The 26,127-nt window shown below is 47.8% G+C and overlaps 1 protein-coding gene across 1 annotated transcript in view; it reads left to right on the top strand.

Moving 5' to 3' along the window:
• Nucleotides 1-26,127, top strand: part of ANKRD45 (ankyrin repeat domain 45) — a 485,557-nt gene that overhangs the window by 114,054 nt on the left and 345,376 nt on the right. The window contains exon 3 of the mRNA XM_069233340.1: nt 23,401-23,568. Within this exon, the coding sequence (XP_069089441.1) occupies nt 23,401-23,568 (168 nt within the window). The remainder of the gene's footprint in view (nt 1-23,400; nt 23,569-26,127) is intronic.

Consider the following 26,127-nt stretch of genomic DNA (forward strand, 5'->3'; position numbering starts at 1 on the left):
CTGGGCCACAGCAGCATCCAAAAACCCTAACCGCGACCCTTGCAGCTAGCAAGGCTTGTTTGCGGTCTTTCTGCGGGAAAACACTTCTGTACAACTCTTCACGACGTGGGACATCCATCCTCCAAAGGGGAAGTTCCAAGCCCTTGTCGTTCGTGCAGAATCCTCAGCTTCTACCATCCGGTGGCAGCTTCTTTTCATCCACAGCTGGCATTTCCTGGGCATCTGCCCACTCTCGACTTGATTGTGACTCTTGGACTTGGTCCCCTTGTTCCACAGGTACCCTCGTCTGGAAATCCATCGTTGTTGCATTGCGGGTGTTGGTCTTTCCTGCAGAATTCCCCTATCACGACTTCTGTGCTCTTTGGGGAACTTAGGTGCACTTTGAACCCACTTTTCAGGGTCTTGGGGTGGGCTATTTTTCTAACCCTCACTGTTTTCTTACAGTCCCAGCGACCCTCTACGAGGTCACATAGGTTTGGGGTCCATTTGTGGTCCGCATTCCACTTTTGGAGTATATGGTTTGTGTTGCCCCTATCCCTATGTGCTCCCGTTGCATTCTATTGTGACTATACATTGTTTGCACTGTTTTCTATTGCTATTACTGCATATTTTGGTATTGTGTACATATATCTTGTGTATATTTGCTATCTTCATACTGAGGGTACTCACTGAGATACTTTTGGCATATTGTCATAAAAATAAAGTACCTTTATTTTTAGTATATCTGTGTATTGTGTTTTCTTATGATATTGTGCATATGACACAAGTGGTACTGTAGGAGCTTTGCATGTCTCCTAGTTCAGCCTAAGCTGCTCTGCTAAGCTACCATTTTCTATCAGCCTAAGCTGCTAGAAACCCCTCTACACTAATAAGGGATACCTGGGCCTGGTGCAAGGTGTAAGTACCCCTTGGTACTCACTACAAGCCAGTCCAGCCTCCTACAGCAGACATGAAAGTTGTGCCTCTCTCTGAAATAACCTTAGTGATATCCACTCTTGTGAAAATCCCTAGAAGGGCTCTAGCTACTGCAGGAGCAGTAACTGTCCTAAAGGGAATTGCTGCAGGGTACCTTGTGGCATGGTCTACAACCACCAGGATAAACCTATGCCTAGAGGCAGTAGGTGGTCTAAGGGACCAACAGTGTCAATCCCCACCCTCTCAAAGGGAGTACCCACCACAGGAAGTGGTATCAGGGGAGCTTTTGGCTTACCATTAGCTTGGCAGGTGACACAGAAGCGACAAAACTCCTTTACCCTTTCAGACATTTGGGGGCAATACAAATGGTTGACCAACCTGCCTGTCCCAAATGTCCAGTTAAGGGGATGTCATGAGCCAGGTTAAGGAGGAATTATCTGTACTGTGGGGGGACCACCACTCTCCTAGATGCCAGTGGTTTGGGGTCCTTTGCCTCACTGTACAGGATTCCCTCCTCACAGGATACCTTATGGGTACCACTGACATCTCCTTCCTCCTGTTTATAACAGCCAAGTGTCTCAGGCCCTCAATAGTGGGACACATCTTCTGTCTCTGGCTCAAGTCCTGTCTGGAGGGAGCACTAGCTCTATGAAGTTTTGCAAAGTCAGATAAGTTTCTCAAGACAGCACCCTCCTCTTCAGAGACCAGACTCTCCCCCTGAAGGTTAGGCTTCTTCTGGCTCTGTGGACGTTTGGCAAAAGCCCTCTCAGTTTTCCTGTCCTTCCTCTTGGTACTAAGGACAGGGTCCACTGTTTCAGGATCCACAATCTCTTGTCTTTCCCTTAAGGCCTTCTGTGCTCTAGAGGAGACACACACCCACTCAGTCCTTCTCTCCACCTCTGCCCAGGCAGAACTGTCAATGTCATTGCCAAATAGACACTCCACTAGGATGGCAGGAAACACAGCTGCTTTCTTAGGGCTAGTACACCCTCCCCACTCAAAGTCTACCACAGCTATGGGATGGGACTTTGTCACATTGTCAGAGTTGACTATCTCATGCACCTCATCTAGTAAGATCTGACTTGGGGGCACCTGTATCCCACATACCTGAACTTCCACCCCGTTGATTTTTGGCCACTAACATGGCTTCAGTGTACCACTTGCAATTCCCAGGTACATCTTCCACCCCAATGCCTACATTGGCTATTCCCTTGGGACTGTCACCTGTCTGTGACTTTTTTGTGCATGGAGAATCATGCCTCTTGTGCCCTGCCAACCTACAGTCAAACTCACCCCAGCATTTGGAGGGTCAACATTCTTTCCCCTTTGATTGGGATGAGACCCTGAGCTTCCTGATAGGGCTTCTTTTATGGAGTCTTTTGGCCTCTCTGACTTTTCAAACTTGCCCCCATCCTGATCAGGGAAGAAGGGCAGTCCTCCCCTTTGGTGTTGACCATCTGATACCCTAGTACATACTCACTCATCAGCTATCTTCCCCAGCTCTATAGTGCTAGATAACTTGGAATATACCAGTTGTGTCTGTAACTTCTCTGAGTAGGTATGTGTTCTTTAACCATTAAATTGTACAAGCCCTCATAGGTATCCACCGTGTTACCCTTTACCCGTCAATCCATTGACTTCACAGAGGCATGTGGGGGGCGTGGCCAAGTAGCAAATGGCGTAGGCAGCAAGGCACTGGAGCTCCGAGACCCGCGGCCTCATTAGACCCCCCCCCTGCAGCCCATACTTTAAAGGGGCTATTGTCGGGGATCGCAGGATATATGCCTGAGGCACCAGAGCACACGCGTGGCTGCGGGCCAACGGCGGGGGAGGGCCAGGGAATGATGAAGGAGACGAAGAGGACCGTGAGATGAGGACGACCTAAAATGGAACCCGTCCGTCTCCCAGGGAGGCCCCACCGACGTGAGTGTTGAGGCGCACTTCTCCGGAGTGCTGGGTGGAGCGCTGAGAGGAACACGCGGCAGACTAACCCACTGTGACAGAGTGGCAGCTGGAGCCCGACAAAGGGAGACCCCTGGGGCCGGCAGTGTCCTAGCTGCAGTGCGTATGAGGAGCCATCGTGCCGCTGCGGTCTGGGGTCTGCCGGGCACTGCTCGGAAGGCGAGAAGACCGAGAGGCATCCGAGAGCGATGGGCGGAGGAAAATACCTTGCGCTCAAAAGAAATGGCAGGTGAGCGCAATGCAGCCGGGCCCTGCAGCCTCGGGGTGCCCACCGTTGATGAGCGGAGGAGCCGTGGTGGCAGAGAGAGGCCGGGCCAAGTACTGCAGGCAGAGAAGGCCGACAGAGGAGGCTGGCGGACTGGGTGCTGCTGGAGTGGAAGGGGCAGCGAAATGCATACACTGAAGTCCCACTGCGAGCCCCGCTCGGAGTCTGACTGTGGGGCCGCGGAAGAGACAAGAGAACGGCAATGGGAGCCCTAGGCTGTGAGGGCCCTAGACACACACTGGGTCTGTCGTTACCAAAACTAACCCAGCGAATTCTGAGGAAAGAGCACAAAGAAGAACACAGCCATAGTAGTGAAGCGCGTTCATGACCCTTTGAGTTTACAGGGCCCTAAGAGCGCTATTGAAGCGCGTATCAGGAAGAACACTGGGGCGCCGCTCTATGGGGCCAAGCAATGCTAGGGAGGACACTAATGCCATGGGATCCCACAGATGCGGAATCACCACCAAGGGAAATCCGTCACACTGCCCACCGCTGCCCGGTGGAAAGCGCCTCTGGTAGCATGGCATAGCAGGGGAACTGGATAATCTTAAGGAGACGCACCCTTCGCATTGCTGGACACCCCCCGAGGTGCCTGAGGGTACACCGGACAAGAGGAAGTATTGCAGAGGGATTTAGCCTGCTTATCTCTCTACGCTACCCCTAGCTCATTCGTAAGCACCTTTTGCTTTGGAACAGTCAACAAGCAAGGATAATTGCAGAACCCTATAGACCATTGGAGCCCAGATTGCTGCGCCCTATAAGGCGCACTCCAGCCCATTAGTAAGCATCTTACACCGCTGAATAGTCAACAAGCAAGGATATTTACAGAGGCCTGTTGGCCATTGGGACCTAGATTGACCCGGCCAACTAACCGCACCCGTCGGTGAAACTACTCCCCATATTGAGGGGACTGGAGAGGCATAGTCCTGGTGCCTGCTGGAGGGACCACATAAAAACTAGAACCAAAGATCAACTTAATGCATCATGGGAAAGGTCTTTAAGAAAAGAGAGGGGGACGGTGGAGGTTCCCAGCGTATAAAACAAACCAGAGATGGGGCAGAGCAGATATTGCCAGCTACAGAGACTGTGGTGGTCCCCACCCCCACGCTACAGGACGTCCTTCAGGCAATAGCCGCTATACGAACAGCAGTAGATGTTAAAATCGATACCCTGAGCATTGATCCGGGCCTCCTCCCGGATGACCATTGTCGCTTGGCGGAACGGGTTTCCACGACAGAACGGGAAATCTCAGCGGCAACTCCTGCATTGGCCCTAACAGATGGTCATCTGATGTCAATTGAAGCTCGGGTAAAAATACTAGAAAGGAGAGTAGAAGATGCAGAGAAGAGAGCAACACGCAACAACATTAGACTGGTAGGTCTTCCTGAAAAAATTGAAGGCCCAGACATGGTGAGCTGTTTGGGGAACTGGCTCAGGACTGTAGTGGCCCCGGAGTGACTCTCCCCCTTCTTTGCATTGGAGAGGGCCCATCGAGTACCTGCTAAGTTACCACCTCTGGGTGCTCCGCCCCGGCCTGTGGTGGCGTGACTTCTGCACTTCAAGATTCAAGACTACATTCTACAGCAAGCTTGAATGCATGAGAGGCTGATAGTGGAAAATAGAAGTGTCAATATTCCCTGATTTCTCTAGAGAGGTCCAACACCAGAGGGTGGCTTTTATCCCTGCAAATCAGAAACTCAGGGAATTGAAGATCTCATATTCCATGCAGCTCCCGGCACGACTCCGAGTGGTGGCCCCGACGGGAGTGGAATTCTTCAACACGCCACAAGAGGTGTGGTCCTGGCTTGAACTGCTGCCTAATCTGGACCCGAGCGGCCCCTCTCAGCATAGGAAGAGGAAGCGTAGACCTCGATCCCGCCAGAGAAAGTCATCAGTCAGGATCGACCCTCCCACTGCAGAAGAAGTGTAAGAGGAGAGGCAGCGGGTGGTGACGGCAGTCGCCTCGTTGGGTGGCTCGTCGCTGACCACTATGTCCATGACCCGAGGGGTGAGTGGAGAACAGACAGATTCCGACAATGACTCTTTGGCCTCATCCCACTCAAGTGTAGTTTTACCAGCGGTTACCCCGGGAACTGCAGATGAACTCATCTAAAAGATCGACCAAACACTCCAGCTGCACTCGGTTGGTGACCACTGAAGCTCTCTCAACACCAACACAAAAAATTGCTATGCAATAAAAAGACAGTCATGCCTGGCCCCTCCACTAATTGCAGTAGCGCACTAGTAACGACAACCTGTACTGATCCTACATTGCAGATATATATTGGGGTGAGATGGGAGCAGGGGGTGCCGGGAGCACCCTGCTGCGTAACGATGGAACAGACACCCCCTCACAAACCGTAGCCTGAACGATAGACGGCATGAACACGTTTGTTTCTTGGTTGTTTGACAGTTTGGGCGAGCATGTCCCACCTCTTGCCCTGGGGACGGGGAGTTGGGGAAAATGTTATCTGGTTAACGTAAAGAATGCTTTGTGTTTCCTAGCCCTGCCCTATATGAGATTTGCTGTGAGTAGAGCTCCCCTCAAGACGGGTCCTAGACCCCTACTTTTGTCACCATGTCCTATACAACACCCCAGATGGACACTACACTGAATATCAAGGTTCTAACATGGAATGTTAGAGGGCTGCGTTCCATGCATGAAGAATTTTCACATCTCACTAGGCGGGGAATCCATATTGCTCTGCTACAGGAGACACATTTAGATAAAGTTTAGGGGCGCAATCTTCAACGACGGTGGAGAGGACAGGTATACTACACTACTTACTCGGCCTATGCCAGGGGAACCTTAATATGGATTAAACCCAGAATTCCCTACCAACATACAGCGATCGTTATAGACCCACTGGGATGCTGTACTGTAGCCATTGGGAAGCTGGATGGGAGAGAGATCGTTCTGGGCAGAGTATATGGCCCTAACACTGACCAATCAGGGTTTCTGGCACTCTTCGCTGTATGACTAGCCACACAGCTCACGGGGTCTGTATTGTTAGGGGGAGACTTTAACTGTATAGCAGACACCATACTAGATAAGTCGCATCCCCCGTTACAGTCCTCGCCGACGGTGCAAATTGCTCACTGGTACCAAACTTGGCAGGGGGAGTGGGGCTTAGTCAACTCCTGGCAAACTTATCATCCAGGGACTCGGGACTTCTCCTTTTACTTGCCAATGTATGACCTACATCTACGGTTGGACACATTTCTGTGTTCTCCGGACATCCATGAGTTAGCACGCCTGACTGAATATCTGACTCGAACAATCTCAGACCATAACCCACTGCTTGTACGATTGGAGTGGTCCCGGACTCGGGCGCCGATACCCACGTGGCGGCTCCAACCGGCTCAATTGGAAGATCAGGCTTTCGCAAATACCATTACCACCGCCATAGATGATTATTTTGTAGTCAATGAGGGTCCGCCGAGCTCAAAACTGATAGAATGGGATGCATTTGAGGCAGGGATCAGGGGGATATGTATCTCCGTGGCCACAGGTGTCTGCAAGACACTGCTTCATGATATAGCACGGACTGAACGGGAGTTGCGTATGCTGGAACAAAGACGCCCAGAGGACCGAGACCTTCAGGCAGCTCTTCTTGCCTCCTGGGAAAATATGGCGATAAGAATGGAGAGACTCCGTTGTTACGACTACAAAGCCTACGTGGCTCGCGCAGATTCAGAAGGGGATCGCGCAAGCTCCCTACTAGCTTGGCTGGTGAATCCAGCGCATAGAGGTTCGGTTGTAGTTCTACATCAATCGCAAATTTTATAACTAATATACTGAGCTCTACAAGAGCAAAATCCAGTCAACTGTGACGTACGACCAAAACTTTTTATCACACTTAGGGCCATATTTATACTTTTTGACGCAAAACTGCGCTAACGCAGTTTTGCGTCAAAAAAATTAGCGCCGGCTAACGCCATTCTGAAGCGCCATGCGGGCGCCGTATTTAATCAATGACGTTAGCCGGCGTTAGCCGCCGGCGCTGCCTGGTGTGCGTGGAAAAAAACGACGTACACCAGGCAGCGCCGGCGTAGGGGGATATGGAGCTTGGGCGTCAAAAAATGGGGCAAGTCAGGCTGAGGCAAATTTTTCGCCTCAACCCGATTTGCGCAATTTTTTTCGACTCCCAACCCCCATAGAAATGACTCCTGTCTTAGCAAAGACAGGAGTCATGCCCCCTTGCCCAATGGCCATGCCCAGGGGACTTCTGTCCCCTGGGCATGGTCATTGGGCATAGTGGCATGTAGGGGGGCACAAATCAGGCCCCGCTATGTCACAAATTATTTTTTTTAAAAATACTTACCTGAACTTACCTTAATGTCCCTGGGATGGGTCCCTCCAGCCTTGGGTGTCCTCCTGGGGTGGGCAAGGGTGACAGGGGGTGTCCCTGGGGGCATGGGAGGGCACCTCTGGGCTCCTTCCGAGCCCACAGGTCCCTTAACGCCTGCCTTTTCCAGGCGCTAAAAAACGGCGCAAAAGCGGCCGTACGTCATTTTTTTTGACCCGCCCACTCCCGGGCGTGAAATTTGCCCGGGAGTGTAAATACGGCGCACATGCCTCGGAGTCAATTTTTTAGACGGGTACGCCTACCTTGCATCTCATTAACGCAAAGTAGGTGTCCACGCTAAAAAATGACGCAAACTCCATGGACTTTGGCGCTAGACGCGTCTAACGCCAAAGTATAAATATGGAGTTAGTTTTGCGTCGGAATTGCATCAAAAAAAACGACGCAATTCCGGCGCAAACGGAGTATAAATATGCCCCTTAGTCCTCCCAAGAGGCGACAGACTTGGGAGCGGCGGTCACACTTGCAGAGGTGAAAGCCGCTATTGCTGACATGGCACAAAATAAAACTACGAGACCGGACGGGCTCCCGGTTGAATTTTATTCAACCTACATCACTAAGCTGGGCCCTAGACAAGTCGCACTATTTGAGGAGGCAATGAGATGTAGCATCCTCCCCACGTCAGCTCGGGAGGCCTTGATGAACCTAGGAAATCTCCCACAACTGCAGCTTCTTACCGCCCCCTATCGATGTTGTCAGTAGACTATAAAATATTGAGTAAAATCTTGGCAACACGCCTCTTGCGACGTATGCCACACAAAGTCCATATAGACCAGGCTGGGTTTATCCCTGGGCACCAAACAGCTATTAACATACGGCACCTCCTTTCCCTTATAAACGGTGATACACATGATAAGCAAGAGGCGATGATCTTTGCGATTGATTTTGAAAAGGCTTCTGGAGTGGCCTTACATGAGGTGCTTTGTAAATTTGGACTTGGTGACTGGTTCATCGCTTGGACCCGATTGCTCTATACGGAGCCAAGGGCCAGGGTCCGCACGGGTACCACCATTTCAGAGAACTATTGGATAGAAAGGGGAACCAGAAAGGGTTGCCCACTGTTCCCCTTGCTCTTCGCGCTTGCCATTGTGAGCTAGCCTGTATGGGCAGGGAGGGAAACGCCTATAAGGCTATAACAATAGCAGAGCAGAGACACCACATAGCTCTTTATGCGGATGAGCTTCTCCTCTTTTTGGGAGATGCAGGAGAAGCTTTGTGTGGGGCTCGGTGGCTCTTGGGGAGATTTGGCGCTATATCCAGCCTCAGAGTGAATTGGCAAAAATCTAGTCTATTCCCGGTGGTGCAGGGCCATGTAACTCCACCGGATCTTGGTGAATTACAATGGGAACCATGATGGTTGGCCTACCTAGGTGTTCATGTCTACCACAATCATCGCCGCTATCTGTGACAGGAAGGGTCGCGCTCTTGAAAACGATAGCCTTACCCCACCTACTGTATTTTTTTACCACCCTCCCGTTATAGATCCTGAGAGCTTTTTTAAAAGAATTGAATTCTGTAGTGGTGGGCTTCTTGTGGGGAAATGGCAGACGATGACTGGCACCTTCTGTACTGCAAAGACCACTTGCGGAGGGAGGTCTGGCTGTCCCCAACTTCAAGGCCTACTATTTAGTGGGGCATTTGCAACGGCTGACCTGTTGGGTGGCTTGCCATACGATGGCCGATAGGGAGATTAGCCCTTTTGTTCCTGACCTCCACTCGTTAGCTAGGGTGATCCTCTGACTGGGCCCCCCACTTCCATCCAGTTCCAATGAACTTAAGGTGTTACACAAATGCTGGATGTGCTATCTCAGCAGATCACAGTGTATAGTACCTTACGCACCAGAAATCCCGTCACAGTGTTTATAGGCCTTACAGCATGGGGGAGATTGGAGGAGACTCTTGTGGTGCGAGATGGCTGGGGCGACTTCAATGGGCACCTTTCATGAAGCAGCCTCCCTATTACCATTTGAAGATTTTCGCAGCCGATACGCTATCCCTCCAGACCATTTCCTTCTACACAGGGCGGTCACTGAGGCGATTATCAAATACTGGCAGGTCAGACGAGCAGAACCACCCATCTCGGGGGTAGCTCAGTATCTAACGAGTGCCGTGGTTATCCACAAAGCAGTGACCTGCCTCCATAAGAAAATACAACTGACTCTATGCAAACCGCTCGAAACTCTCAAACAGAAATGGGAAACGGACCTGGGCGCTCCAATCACGACTGAAGATTGGGAGGACATATTAGCTCAGACCCCAAAGGTCTCACGAAATGCACGGTTTAAACTTATAAATATATATGTCTTACATAGGGCATATTTGACACCAGGTAGACTTCAGAGACATTTTGGACTGACAGAAGCCAAATACCCAAGATGTGGCACACTGGAAGCAGAGTTCCTTCACCTGTTTTGGACTTGTCCACATGTGTGGGAATTCTGGGGGTCCTTCACTGACTTCTTAACGGAGGTGATGGAATGGGAAGTCCCTGATGATCCCAGACACTGCCTACTAGGGGGGTACTGACGCAGTGCCCGATATAAGGTAACAGATCAGTTTAGAGATCTGCCCCTGGTACTAGCTAAAAGAGAAATAGTAATGACTTGGAAGGCCGCACGGGGACCTCAGGAAAGCACATGGAGAAGGGAGGTTCTGAAATGGGAGAGGGCTGAAGAGGCGGTGAGACACCAGGAAGCCAGACGGGGACAAGGTTTGTTGGAGAGAGTGCGTGCATGGGGCACTTTGGTGTGTAAATGGGAACAACTGTGAGAGACACCCCAGGATGACCCACCATCGCTCTGAAATACACGAAAAGACACACATAATAGGGAATGTACCACTAACTCCTCCATACCCCTGGGACATATAGAACCAGCTGACGAGGAGGGAGGGGACATACCACAGCAATGAATGTTAAGAACATGGAGACATTTTGGATCGGCTAGGTACATGAGGGAAGGGATGAGGCGGACAATTGTTTACCCGACTGGGGCTCTACCACCGAGAGGAAATAAGTCAGTACCATAACACGTCAAGAAAAGACAGGAGATCCGTGAATCGTAGCCACCAACCATACTCAAGATGACGATGTACTGCTAAATATATAATCTGTATATTATTGCCTACGACATATGTAATGGATATTGAACATAGGAAAACAATGCCTATGATAACTGCAAAGTTGGAAGGGAAGAGCCCCAAATGGGGTTATTGTACTGTTATAAATGAAGAAAACTAATCAAATTTGTTCACAGAGGCATGTACAAAATCAAATCATGTCTGTGTTGCTCCCTTCTGGGCGCTTCTAAACTTTTGTCTGTATTCCTCTGGGGTGAGACCAAAGAGCTCAATGAGCATGTCCGTCATGTGAGTATAAGACTCTGACACCTCATCCTCAGCTGTCAGTAGCCTATCTCTCTATACAGTTGGAATGAGTTCCCACAATAGGGCCCCTATTTATGTGCACCAGCCTTTCATATCTTACGAGCTCTCTTATAGGATGCCAGCCACTAATCAAGGTAATGCCCATCTACATATTTAGGCACAATTCCCATGGGCAATCTAGGATGGTAGGCACCTTCTGCATTAACCTCTGCCTCTTTACTGCTGCCACAGTGTCCTTGGGCTTTGATCCCCAGCTTGACCTGCTTCTCCTCCAGAGCCAATCTTCTCTCCTCCAGTGCCAGCTTCCTCTCCTAGATCTCTAAGGGTCTAAGCTGGGTCTCTAGCTGTGTTGCTCTCCTCACCAACGCGGAGCTCCTTTCACTCTCAGACAAGGAGTTGTTTCTTGATCTCACTGAGGAGATCATACTCTCAGGGCCCACCACTGGTTTAGAATGGATACCGCCCTCTTCTTCATCCCCTCTTTTAAGGGTGATTACTTCCCCCAGTTGAGCTTGGTTCCTTCTGGCTTCCTCCCAGCTTCATAGGGCTTTCTCCAGCTCCTCTTTCTTGGCAGAAAGACCTGAAACAGTTCTCCTCAATGTGGACAAGGTCGCCAAGTCGATTCCCTGATTCTCCATCTTTGAAGACTTTGAGGAAAAAACTTTTTTACAAACTGTAGGAAGCTGGCCTGGTGTGTGGTGGGTACCTAAGGTACTTACACCTTATACCAGGTCCAGGTATCCCCTATTAGTGTAGTGTAGGCAGTGTCTGGAAGCCAGTCTCTCTAGAGGTACCTGTGGATGGGCAACCAAGGATTATCTACGTGACATGCAAAGCCCATGCATTACCACTGTAGTCACACAGCACTTACACACATGAAAGAAAACACTCTGTGTTACAAAAATAAAGTTACTTTACTAAGTAACACAGCACCAAAAATACTATACAGGCAATACTCCCTTAGGAGGTAAGTAATACACAAGATATATACACTAGTAGTCAGAAATAGGCACAAAAATAGATAGAAAACAGTGCAAAATACTGTAAAACACAATAGAGAATAGTGACCTTAGGGGGAGCACAAACCATATACTAAAAAAATGGAATGCGAGAGTTGGACCCCCACCTAGGTAAGTGGAGTGTGTAGAGGGGCGCTGGAGGTACCTTTAATGCACAAAGGTAAGTACCACAACACTCCCCAGCGTCCGGGAAAGCAGGAGTAAATCACTAGAATTTCCCCAAAACACCCACTGAGAAGAAAAGAAGAGAAATGCAAAACCCAGAGATGACTACAAGAAACCAACAGTGGATTTCTGAAGAGGAAGGCCTGTGGAAACTGGGGACCAAGTCCAGAAGACACAGCAGAGTCCAGTGGATGCAGGAGCCCCTACCCGCCAAGCTGAGGATGCATGAGTTGGTCCACAGTGAGAAAGGAAAGTCAGCACTTCAGACCTGGAGTCGGAGTCAAGTTCCTGGAGGATGCAGGTGATGTCCCACGCCGGAAGGAAGATTGCAGTTGGATTTGTGTGTTTGGATTCCACCAACAAGCCTTGCACAGGCAAAACTCGCGGTTGGCGGAAAGTGGTGCTGACGGGGACCAGCAAGGCCCAGGAGGACTCAGAGGGGGACCTCAGCGTCACAGAAAGCCCACAGAAGCACATGCAGCACTCACAGGAGTCCCACAGGACGGGGACACAGAAGTTGCAAATGGAGCCCACGCAGCACTACAAAAAGGAGTCACAGGAGAGCCACTCAAGGAGCTGTACATCACAGGAAGAAATGCTTGGGCTGGAGCTACATGATGCCTGAAGACCCCTTAGAAGAAATGCCAACAAGGCTTGGCAGCTGCAAAAGATGCGGTGCACGGGGGTACTGTCCTGCATGGAAAGGCAAGGGCTTACCTCCACCCAAGTGGGACAGCTGGTAGAGAGGACCGATGGAACCACTTCTGATCACCACCCGCAATGCATGATCCACGCAGCTCAGCAGGAGAGGGGATCCACGCAGAAGGTCATCGTTGCTGTTGGTGCCTGCAGATGCAGGGGAGTGACTCCTCCACTCCAAGGGAGATTCCTTCTTCCTTCTTGTGCAGACTGAAGACGGGCTGTCCTCAGAGGATGCACAACCGGGGAAATGTTGCAAAGCTGGAAGGAGCCGTGGAAACAATGTTGCATGTGAAGTCTTTGGGGGTCATTCCAACCCTGGCGGTCATCGACCGCCAGGGCGGATGACCACGAAAGCACCGCCAACAGGCTGGCGGTGCTTCCCTGCCCATTCTGACCGCGGCGGTAAAGCCGCGGTCAGAAAAGGGGATCCTGTGGTTTCCCGACAGTTTTCCCCTGTCTGGGCTGAATCTCCATGGCGGCGCTGCTGATTCCGACCCCCTTCCCGCCACCCTGTTTCTGGTGGTTTTTACCGCCAGGAACAGGATGGCGGGAACGGGTGTCGTGGGGCCCCTGGGGGCCCCTGCACTGCCCATGCCACTGGCCACTGGCATGGGCAGTGCAGGGGCCCCCTAACAGGGCCCCAGCATGATTTTCACTGTCTGCTTAGCAGACAGTGAAAATCGCGACGGGTGCAACTGCACCCGTCGCACCCCTGCAACACCGCCGGCTCCATTCGGAGCCGGCTTCTATGTTGCAGGGCCTTTCCCGCTGGGCCGGCGGGCACTCCTTTGGCGGGCGCCCCCCAGCCCAGCAGGAAAGCCAGAATGACCGCCTTTGTCTTTGTTGTAGCTTGTCGGGTCCTGGAGAGTCCAGATGCAGATTATTTGGTCAGAAGTCGAAGTGGAGGTTGCAGAGGGATGCTTTTCGGAATCTTCCAAGCCAAATCTGAGGAACCACCCAAAAGAGAGACCCTGAAAGGGGGATTGGTCACCTACCTGTGTGACCACCTATTAGGAGGGGGCTCTGATGTCACCTGCCTGACCTGGCCACTCAGATGTTCCCAGAGGTCCCTGCCAACCTTGGATTCAAGATGGCAAAACCCAGGGACCCACTGGAGGAGCTCTGGGCACCACCCCTAGGGTGGTGATGGACAGGGGAGTGGTCACTCCCCTTTCCATTGTCCAGTTTCGCACCAGAGCAGATACCGGAGGTCCCTCAACCGGTGTAGACTGCTTTATACATGGAGGGCACCAAAAGTGCTCTTGAAAGCATACCAGTGGCTTGGGGAGGCTACCCCTCCCAAGTCCAGTGACACCTATTTCCAAAGGGAGAAGGTGTAACACCCTGCCTGGAAAACCTCAGAAGGCTGTAGGAGCAATGCTGGGAGTCCTCTAAAGAGCCCCCAGAGTGCACGGAATCATATAACCAATACTTGCAAAAGTATTGGGGTATGAGTCCAACATGTTTGTTAACAAACATGCCTGGGCTCAGAGTTACCATTATGTAGCTGGACATAGGCAGTGACCTATGTCCATTACAAACGTAAAATGGCATCCCCGTACTCACAATGTCCAGCAAAATTGATCTGGAGTTTGTGGGGGCACCTCTGCTAGTGCAGTGGTGCCCTCACATACAGGTACCGGCACCCTGCCCTCTGGGGTGAGAGGGCCTACCATAGTGGTGACTTACAGTGACCCGGTGCAGTGACCTATAGTGAAAACAGTGCATGCACCCAGTTCATGCAGACTGCAATGGCAGACCTGCAGAACCCTTTGCATGGGCTCCCTATGCTACAGCCCATCGGGATCCCCTGGAGCCCCAATGCCCCGGGTACCTGTGTACCCTATACTAGGGGCTTACATGGGGACACCAGTATGCCAATTGTGGGATGAAATATAGAGTTTTGGGAGAGAGAACATATTCACTGGGGTCAGAGTTAGCAGGATCCCATTGAACACAGTCAAACACACTGACATTAGGCAGAAAAAGGGTAACCATGCCAAGAAAGAGGGTACTTTCCTACACAAACTTTGAAACTTTTCTTTTCTTCTTGGAAAGCAGGTGCCTTGTAAATGAACTTGGCAGTCTCAGAAAAACCCTTTCTCAATGTTGACTTGGATATTTTCTTTCAGTGGTCACTGCTTATTAAGTGTATGGTACAGCTAAACACAAGTTCTGGATCTCACTGCTAGGCACCAATGTGAGGATTTAAGTGTACTATATGATTACTATATGATATGGCTGTGGGGGCCTTATCAAGCAGTATGCTCACAAATACAATTTTGGGTCCAGTCAGGCTTGTTTACTCAACCTCAAGCTCAACCCTGGATAGCTGTGGCTGCAATCAGTAAGGCTCAGCAAAGGAACTATGTATAAAGCATTTAACAGCACCAAACAACAAAATAAGAAAACAACGACACACAAAAGAAAGAAGACACCAATTTATCAAAATAGATGATATTTTTATGAAATTTTGAGAGGCCTTTATGAACAAAAACCACCTGAGGGTTCCAGAGATACAAATGTTTGAAGATATCATCACTTTTAAACGTAACTGCAAACAAGCATTTATCAGCAAAGCCTTTGGAAACTTTTGAAAAGTTTGAAACACTCTGGTCTGGGTTGGGCGACCAGTTCCAGCAAGACATAGGTTTAGGGGGCCAGAGTGAACACTATGGACAGTTACCTGGCCACCAGAGCATTTGTGCACCAAATCCAAACATTAATGTAGTGATCTTGATGCTGAGGGATGCTGGCAAAGGATGCTTAAGAGAAACTTTGGTTGAGGTGCAGTCGAACGGGGTGTCTTTGTGGGTGCTCCTCGGTCCACAGGTGATGGGGGACAAACTTGGCCACAGAGATCGGGGTCCTTTGAAGTTCTCTACATTGCAGTAGCAGGCCAGCCAATGCTGGGCTACTGGTCAGTCTGTGCTGCAGTTGGGGTGAAATCCTTAGGTGGGGCTAGCGTCCCTTTTGTGTGGCAAATCCCGACTTGTATAGCACTCCTGTGTCAGGCAGACTCGACTGCAACCTTTTGCTATCTCAGGTTAGTCCTCTTGGTTGCCTGAGGACTGGTAGTGGCAAAACTTCTGTGGTGGCTACCAACTTGACAGTCTAGGCTACTTCAGCTCTTGTGTCTCTTGAGCTGGTTCAAGATTAGCCGACTGATCCTTGGAGTCACTGCTGTAGGTTAGGGGTGGGATTCAACATTTCCCTGAGCCAGGAGCCGCAGGCACAGTCCAAACTTTGGTAGCTCAAAGTGCAGCAGGTGCAGTCCTTCCGACAGTGCAGATTCTCTTTGTGCGGGTGCAAGGGCAGCTGGGCAGTCCTTCTTTGGTACTTTCGCCGATTCCAGCATGATCTGAGGGTCAAAGTGCCAGACATGCCATATTTATCCCAGGAAAGTGCCCTGAGGGGACCAAGTGGTCACTAGCCAATGATCTACTGGGTCCCCTCCTACCAAGTGATGAATTTCCTGTGATGTGTGGCATCTGGCTATCCCAGAGTGTGACATTCTTGCCCCTTTTTCCTCAGTCGTTAGGAGTTAGGTAGCCCACCGTAGAGCTGGGGCTACCAGAGGGCTAAACGCCCACAACTGAACCGGTTTGGGGGCGAGTCTCCCTCCTTGACTGTGTCTCCACTTTGTCTGCAGGAACAGAAGGCATCCTGCTCAGGGGTGTTGGTGCTACTTCCCTCACAAAGGCGGCTTCACCTTTGAAGCTCACCTTTTGGACTAACACCCTGAGTGGCCATCCTGGGAGAGGAGGTGACACCTCCCTGTGCGGGCAACTTTTTTTTTGCTGGGCTGGGGAGTCTTTCATTTATCTCCCCAGGAGGTCAGAAAGCTGTCTGTGTGCCTGTGCTTTCATGAGGTTCCTGGGCTACCTGGGGTACAACGTGGCAACTTTCTAAACATTGCTTGCCTTTAATAGTGCTATTAAATTCGACCTGGGCATAAGGTTGGGTTTAATGCCACAATTAATTTGATACCTTACATGCGCCTTTAGATAGTACCATTCAGAGGTTAGCCAGGTTGGGGTGCCAGCCGGTAACCCTGTTTTAGCCAATGGGGATACTAACGTTATCTACAAAACGACAGTTTGGAAGTGTTCCTGTTAAAGCATATTAAGATATGTCTAACTTAATAAAGTACAGCGCCTGCCAAAGGGCGCTATAGGCCTTCCTTAGGGGAGACTTACATATAGTGTTAATGGATCCAGTGACTTTGCCATTGATGTGAATGGCAAAGTCGAACTGGCAGTGAAAACACTGTCCTTCCAGTCTGCAGTGGCTGGCTGGGGGCAATGTTGTACTTTGTTACACACAGGGTGGCACAACCAGTGATGCAGTCCTGAGTGCAAAGTCCGCCATACATGCCCTGGGTACCATGTACTAGGGACTTATGTTAGTCAGTGATTGCCAATCGAGTGTATCTAATTTGACAAGCAATTTGTGTAGGGTCAGAACACTGGCACTGAGGTCTGGTTAGCAGACCTCAGTGCACTCTGAGTCGCAAACACAGCTGCATCAGTCCAAAAATGTACAGCTGAACATGTAAAAAGAGGCATTTCTTTATAGTATGACATATTATTATATATATATATATATCTTCTTAACCATGTCATGTGCTAATTCATAAGGCAGCATATAAAAATCCCCTTTCTACAAATGTTACCACATTTCACCACAAAGCAAAACCCAAGTTTACAACAACTGAAAATACCATGTTCCTAACCCGCATTCAATTCTACTCCATTCTCAAATATCCACAGAGTTAACCCTCTCTCAAGCGAACAACACAAAGCACTTATCTGTCAAAGGAGCAGCTTGTAAAGAAGAAGAATGCTGGAGTTCAAAGGAGTTAAGAAGGAAACAAGTCATTCTAGTTCTAAACGCTGATTGGTAAATAATTCTATCATACTGGCTATGGATCTTCCTCTTGGAAATTGGCCTATGTAGTGCCTTTATTCCAAAAACCATTAGCAGACACTACTGTGCTGGCCAGTTAGAGGCCTAAGGCACTCTTCCCGCCCCTTAGTAAAATTTCGGGGAAAGCCATCAATTTTCAATTGTCTACATTTCTGGAAGAGCACCATCTCTTGGATGATTTTCAGTCACGATTTAGGTGGCATTGTAGTATGAAGACAGCATTATTAGCAGTTTCTGAACATGTGCACTCTATCCTGGATGAAGAGGCCATGCCACATTAATCATATTGGATCCTTGTGCACTCTTTGACACCATTTCTCATTTCATCTTGCTAGGCCGCCTATCTTGTATGCTAATCCATGGATCTGCATCAGAATGGCTCCCCTTCTATCTAGTGGCTCAGTCCCGGACTGTTACACTGAGCTTGTTTATATCACCTATCTCTTGACTACAGAAAGGAGTGCCTCAGGGATCATCTTTAAGTCCTATGCTTCTTATTGTGTATTTTGCTCCTCTTGCACGAATAGTGGTCTTTTAAATTCTGTATAGTACATGGACGACACACATGGACGACACACAGTTGATCATGTTAGTCTCTGAGCAAATCTCCCACACTTGAGTTGTTTAAAGACTGTCTTTCGGTAATTCCCAAATGGATGCATATAACATGCGTTCAGCTCAGCTCAGAGAATAAGGAGATTCTAGTCTATGGCCCCTGTAATCTCATCTAGTCTCCTCTCTGATGGGCACTACATTGGGTGAGATTCATGCTGCCTTCATAAAAGCTACAAATCTTGGCATCCAGTTCGACTATGACCCGTAATTTAGAACACATATCTCAGCTATTTCAGTCCTCTTATTTTTCTTTACTGCAGTTGTTTAGAAAGATCCTGGATGTCTTACCCTCAAGTGTGAAAGCTATGATTCATATTGTGATTACATGCAGATTTGACTGTGGCAACTCACTTTTCTGGGCCTGCCTAAATCATCCACCCAGATACTGCAGACTATCAAAATCCAGTTGCTTTACTCATACTGAATGTATCCAGGGATCCTTCTATCTCCTCTTGTTTTAGAGACCTGCATTGGATTCTCATACATAAAAGGGTGTTTTTCAAGACTTTGGCCTTAGCTTACAGAACATTATTGAAAGATGTCCCTATATATCTGCAAAAATTAATATAACAGTCCCCCGGGAGAGCCTTAAGTACTGCCTGGGCTAGGCTCCTAATTAGTCCCAGAATTCAAGGTACCAGAATTGTTGAGTGCTCTTTCACCTTCCAGGTTGTCAAATATTGGAACTTGCTTCCCATTAATATGCATCTAGCTCCTTCAATGTCTTTTTCATACAAAGTTGAAAACTTGGCTTTTTAATCAGGAGTAGCTTCCATACTACTTGACTGTGCATTTTACCCAGTGCCCGAACGCCCGAGTTAAGGTAGCTGTTGAGCTTTATAACTCTCATATTTATTCATTACATGTTGAACATTTTTAAAAGTGTTGTGAGGTTTGGCAGATAATATCCTTCCATCCTACAAATCTCCCTCTATCTGATTGATGCATTGCTGTACAATTTCTTATTACTCTACCTCCTTCAGCATTCCCATGACATACTCCTCTAAGCCCTACCCCTTCAGTAATTGTCTGTGTTTCGGAGGCCCCTGATACCCAAGAGGATGTCTCTTACTGTTCCATGGGAAACCCCTCCAATCCACCATCTGTCCTTAATAATAATTGCTCCTGCACCAAGACAATATGAAGAGTATTGAGATTGACACCTGGCATTTTACAGTCCATTGAAGCGTCAACATGTGTTATTCTTGGCCTTATGAAGAAGGCCTACTAAGGTTTGACTTAAGCAACACTCAACTGTGGGTGTCATTCATGCAGTCTTTTACAGCTTGAGTATTGGTGGACTAATAGTACATACTTGCCATATTTTAAGTTAGTCACTTACCGTTTTACTGTCATTTATTTTTTCTGCACAGCTGTTTGTAAACAAATGCTGCTTTTCCAGAGGTTCTGTATATGGAGTCGTTCATGTACATATGCAGCACCAGTTCTATACTCGGATGATCCTGGTAGTGAATATAGGGTTAACTACAAGTGTGAATGGTTGATTTCTGGGGAACAAGGAGGAAGACTATTGAATGACACTATAACTATATTTGTTGAGTATCTAAGTATTGAGAGGTCCTCCTGCCTACAGACCCTTGAAGCTGAGAAAAACTCTCCTGTACCTACACCATAGGACTTAGACCACTCAGCGTCTGTGAGCTTAGAAGAGACTTCAAACACTTTATTTAGTATTAGGAATCAGCTGACAAAAATATATAACCCTCTATGGCAGACAAGCGGCTGGCACAGACTCCTCCTGCACCAACAAGTCTTGGTGTTATCCTCATCATAGGTAATGACTGATTAGTCATCCTGTCTAATGTGGATGATCCACCTTCATGCAAAGCAGGGATAACTGAAAGACCACCATGAAACTGATTGCAGACTCTCATTTAGAAGTTTGTATGGCATCGCTGACATGTTAGACTCTTAGGGAAGCCAGATAGGTGGAACATGACAACATACCCTGTTACATTGCACTTATCCTTTGACATTTATTTTGCTAAGAACGTCCCCAAAACATAGTCTTATATAGGTTGGAAGGCTTATACAAATGCCTAAAGAACTCAATTGAGCTGAGAACCCCCCAAGAAACAGTCACCTAGGTTCAAAATGAACATGCAGTACCCAGTTTTGAATGGTGAATAAAACTCGACAAATACTCACCCCAGAGAAGTTAGTCGTTTAAAAAATCATGCTGTCCTATGTTCCATTGATCCCAGTTTTCCTTTTTAGAGTTTGTTATATATTGGTACATATGTAAAAACTGTAAACAAGGGTTATCAGTGGAGGCTAATGGGATGAGGTAATCCCTGTTTCTAGTGCTGCGGAACCTCTCCACCATTGATGTCACTACAGAACATTAATTAGGACATTCTTAACATTCTGGGGGCTTGTATGGGATTCAGGAGTTGGAAGTATATGTGGTGTGCAGCCTTGCTTTTCAACGATCAAGCTCCCGAAAATAGGTGAGTCTACCTCTGCACAAACCGCAGACCTGTCCTTTGTCCCTTAGGGTGCCATTTTGTCACTGTCTTTGCTCTGTTTGGGCCTGGAGCTCTTATGAAAAGACCTGTCAAGTCACCTGCAGTTTGTAGGTGTCACCTGCATTTGGGAATAAAGACCTGCACACCAACATCACCAAGGTTTCATCTGTGGGTGTAGTTCTGCTTGCCTGTATCATTTGCAGAGGAACTAACTTTTCTCCGATCTCTGCTTGATGATGGGTGAAGAGGTGTGTACAGGTGGGACAGACTGCACATGTTTACAGTATGTAGCAGCTGCGGGAGCTGGAGCAAGCACCGCTGCTGTCCAGTGACCCCAAGCAGTCTGCGACAGATAATATGTAAGCATTTCTTATAAATTTGCAGCACTGATCTTGGTAACTAGTCTAGCCCATCAAATATAGGAAATCGCCAGTATTTCAAATGTCGGACCAATTGCCTGGAGGAGGACAGATTGATCAGCACCGGGGCAGAACTGGGCAGAACTGGAGCTGCATGCTTGTCTGGCCTCAAAAAAGTAATTGAGGTGACCTGCGGAAGAGTGTTGAGTCTTAGGCCCGAACAAGATACTTGAGATAAACTTGTTCTTTCAAACTAATTTTAAAAAGAGTCTAGTCAGTGTTGGAAATTCTTGAGACCGGGGCATGAAGATGCCTGAACTGACAGTGCGGCAAGGCTGTATTATGGTATACCATTATATATTGCAAACAACTAGTAACAGAGACACACGTTTATTAGAAGCAAAATCTGTTTGTTATCCCTCATTCCCCTCTTAAACCCACTTGTAGGGAGCTAAATCCTCACATTATGAGATTAGCTGGGCTTTTCTGCTCTCTCACTGAATTTTCTTGCTAACCCTTTATTTGTACCCTGCAGAGGCATTGGTGAGCCCAGTTGAGTAGTTCTGTATGTTAGTGTTGCTCACACAAGGTTCTGTATTATCGAAAGTGCACCCAAATGACAGAGTAGATTCTATTGAGGGGCACAGGCCTTTTACCTTTAACAAAAGGAAAAAATCAACAGAAACTATCCAGGTAAGTAGTTTTTTCCTTGTTTTGCTTGTTTTTCACGTGTGTTGTGTCTGGTCTTATAAAGAGTGCCCATTGACTTATTGCATCAAGAACACAATGGTAGTTTCCTGCAGAGCATAAAATTGTATGGTTTCCATTCCATCCAGCAGCTCATGGGGCTGGTATAAGGAACCTTTAGTGCTGAGTATGGACAGGAGCTGACAGCTGAGCAGGAGGATAAGAAAGGTCCAGCAGAACAGGGCCTGCCTGGAGTTTGTATAAAGGAAATAAGCCACCAAAAAGCAGTGAGGGCATTGCAGTGCAGCTTCAAGTGAGGCTATGGCCTGTTTCACAGTGGGGTTGAGAACCTATAGGAGTCGTTTCAAGGCTGCTAATGTGGAGAGACTTCCTGACCCTCTTTAAACCATCCCTACATTTGCAAGAACACAAAAAAAACAGATTATCCGGTGTGAAAAGGACATGAGTGTTCCTTTTCTCCTTGGACCTTGGGATAGTGTGAACTTCATTGATGCTAGTTGCCCTGATTCTGGAACGGTTTTATCACTCTCTCCAACCAGTTCTGTTTGAAGGTAGAAATTTAGCTCAAGTGTAAGTCCATGTTTCTTCTAAGAATGTGTGGATCCAGAGGATACCCCACTAAGTGAAATGTTTGATTCTAACTAGCCATTCTTGTGGTATGGCCTTTTAAGACATAGTGCATCCTGGGGATTGTCTTTGCCTATTATCCAGCACTTGTCATCGTTTATAATCTTGGAGACTAGGTGGGGGAAGAACCCTTTAAACTATGTCCCACATCTCCCTATCACTGACCAATGTACCACACTGTCTCTGTTAAATAGACAATGGAACTTTGACTTTAGATCCATTTGTCAGCCCTCTAAAAATTGTTATCTGTGGCTTTGGGTGGGAACTCCAGTTACAATGGGTGGATGTTTTTTATGCTTTTTTACTTTTTGTTTATAGATATCCTGCTGTTTAGGCTTATCACTATTAGACTATCCACCTCCTGCGCATAGCGTTGCAGAGAAAGTAGAGTTAACTCTTCGAATTCCCTTCCCTAAATTGATTTAACTATTCCTAACCAACTGAATTTTAGGAAGAGACTAAAACCATCATTTTTATGTACTCAGTTTTTAATTAATTATTTTTCTTCCTTTTTTTCTACTTCTGCATTTTTATTTAAATTATTTCACTTTAGTTTTTATCACTTTTTAATTTGTTGTGGTTTTATTTCTATTGTTTTACATGTACATGTTAACAGTTATACAGTGCTTCAGTGCCATTGACCTAATTTCCACTAAAAGTCTGTTAAATATTTAAAAACTGTCAGTAGAAATATCTGACTAAAATGAATATGCGAAGACATTTTTAATAGCTGAAAGTTTGTTTGTTACTTATCAGAAAGTATTATATTTCTCCATTTTTTTCTGGAAGATTGTCAGTGCGCCCTGTAAATGATTTTCACCTGTTACACTATTGCATCCACAGGCTATTTTAAAGACTGTGCTGAGACATGCATATTGTCTTATGTGTTATCAGGCTACTCACCCATCCACTGTGCAGCTGCTTGGGGCCAACTTGACACCCTCTCGACCATGGTGGAGTTGGGAGCAGACATCGTGGCCATCAACTTCCGAGGTGAGAAAGCACGGGATGTCGCCCTCAGATACCGAAAGACAGACTGTGCAGACTTCCTGGAGTTGTCAGGTGAGTAACAATACCCTTTACCAATATTATCTATTAACCTTTGCAGCAAGTTACGCTGCAGATGTCACTACAACAGAATTTGGATAGTGGAGAGTTTACAAATTGTTTTATCTTTTTATAAATGTATTGATATGTCATAATTATCTTAAGTTTAATATTAATTCATGATGATACACTGTTCAAGTAAACCCTCAAACCTATAACATACATAGTTCAGATTGGATTTTGCAGGGCTGTTAACTTGAAGGATAATATACAAAAATATTAGCAGGGCAAAAAGATATATTAATCACAGTAAATAAATATAGGGCATCTACAAACTACTAGTGAAAAGCTGCCGTGTCAGAATACATGCCTGCTCCACGAGTCTGACAAGCACTCTTAGGCCCATACTTATACTTTTTGATGCAAAACTGCACAAACACAGTTTTGCGTCAAAAAGTTTAGCGCCGGTTTGTGCCATTTCTCAGTGCCATCCGTGCATCATATTTATACTATGACGGACGATGGAGCTAAGAAATGGTTAGAGTAAAAAATTATGACGTTAACCCTTGCACTCTGTCGCAAGGCAAAATGATGTTAATGCTGCAAGACTGACTCTAACCCTTTTTGCAGCACTTAAACATGTCGCAAACAGATTTGCACCATTTTAACACCACATTTGCATCAACTTTAAACGCACAAGCAGGAAAGAGTGCAAATTAAAGGGAAGATGGAAGCAGCAGGCCAGGAGAGACGCCAGGGTGACCCTATACACCCAGGCACCAGCCAGGAGGATTTCACAGAAGTCCCAGGAGAAGGAAAAGAAAAAGAGAAAGTGTCGGTTCAGTGAGGAGGAGTACGACATCCTTGTCAGAGAGGTGACGGAGCACCAACACCAGCTCTTCATCACCTCCAAATTGCCAATTGGTAAGAGAGAGGCTATATGGCAGCAAATAGTTGACAAAATCAACGGTGTGGCAGAGGTGTCACAGAGTGCAAGAAACGCTCTCATGATTGCAAGCGTAGAACCAAGGAGAAAATGGCCAGGAACAGAAAGGCACCCTGTAGGAAGTTGGCTCTGTATGTGCTATTTCAAAGTAAGGAATAGCATGCACAGAGTCCAAGGGTTCCCCTTAGAGGTAAAATAGTGGTAAAAATAGATAATACTAATGCTCTATTTTGTGGTAGTGTGGTCGAGCAGTAGGCTTATCCAAGGAGTAGTGTTAAGCATTTGTTGTACATACACATAGACAATAAATGAGGTACACACACTCAGAGACAAATCCAGCCAATAGGTTTTTGTATAGAAAAATATCTTTTCTTAGTTTATTTTAAGAACCACAGGTTCAAATTCTACATGTAATAGCTCATTCGAAAGGTATTGCAGGTAAGTACTTTAGGAACTTCAAATCATAAAAATTGCATGTATACTTTTCAAGTTATTGACAAATAGCTGTTTTAAAAGTGGACACTTAGTGCAATTTTCACAGTTCCTGGGGGAGGTAAGTTTTTGTTAGTTTTACCAGGTAAGTAGGACACTTACAGGGTTCAGTTCTTGGTCCAAGGTAGCCCACCGTTGGGGGTTCAGAGCAACCCCAAAGTCACCACACCAGCAGCTCAGGGCCGGTCAGGTGCAGAGTTCAAAGTGGTGCCCAAAACACATAGGCTAGAATGGAGAGAAGGGGGTGCCCCGGTTCCGGTCTGCTTGCAGGTAAGTACCCGCGTCTTCGGAGGGCAGACCAGGGGGGTTTGGTAGGGCACCGGGGGGGACACAAGTCCACACAGAAATTTCACCCTCCGCAGCGCGGGGGCGGCCGGGTGCAGTGTAGAAACAAGCGTCGGGTTTGTAATGGAAGTCAATGGGAGATCTCGGGATCTCTTCAGCGCTGCAGGCAGGCAAGGGGGGAATTCCTCGGGGAAACCTCCACTTGGGCAAGGGAGAGGGACTCCTGGGGGTCACTTCTCCAGTGAAAGTCCGGTCCTTCAGGTCCTGGGGGCTGCGGGTGCAGGGTCTCTCCCAGGTGTCGGGACTTTAGGTTCAAAGAGTCGCGGTCAGGGGAAGCCTCGGGATTCCCTCTGCAGGCGGCGCTGTGGGGGCTCAGGGGGGACAGGTTTTGGTACTCACAGTATCAGAGTAGTCCTGGGGTCCCTCCTGAGGCGTCGGATCTCCACCAGTCGAGTCGGGGTCGCCGGGTGCAGTGTTGCAAGTCTCACGCTTCTTGCGGGGAGATTGCAGGGTTCTTTAAAGCTGCTGGAAACAAAGTTGCAGCTTTTCTTGGAGCAGGTCCGCTGTCCTCGGGAGTTTCTTGTCTTTTCGAAGCAGGGGCAGTCCTCAGAGGATGTCGAGGTCGCTGGTCCCTTCGGAAGGCGTCGCTGGAGCAGGATCTTTGGAAGGCAGGAGACAGGCCGGTGAGTTTCTGGAGCCAAGGCAGTTGTCGTCTTCTGGTCTTCCGCTGCAGGGGTTTTCAGCTGGGCAGTCCTTCTTCTTGTTGCAGGAATCTAATTTTCTAGGGTTCAGGGTAGCCCTTAAATACTAAATTTAAGGGCGTGTTTAGGTCTGGGGGGTTAGTAGCCTAT

Source organism: Pleurodeles waltl, chromosome 4_2, assembly GCF_031143425.1.
Source record: "Pleurodeles waltl isolate 20211129_DDA chromosome 4_2, aPleWal1.hap1.20221129, whole genome shotgun sequence".
Taxonomy (NCBI): Eukaryota; Metazoa; Chordata; class Amphibia; order Caudata; family Salamandridae; genus Pleurodeles; species Pleurodeles waltl.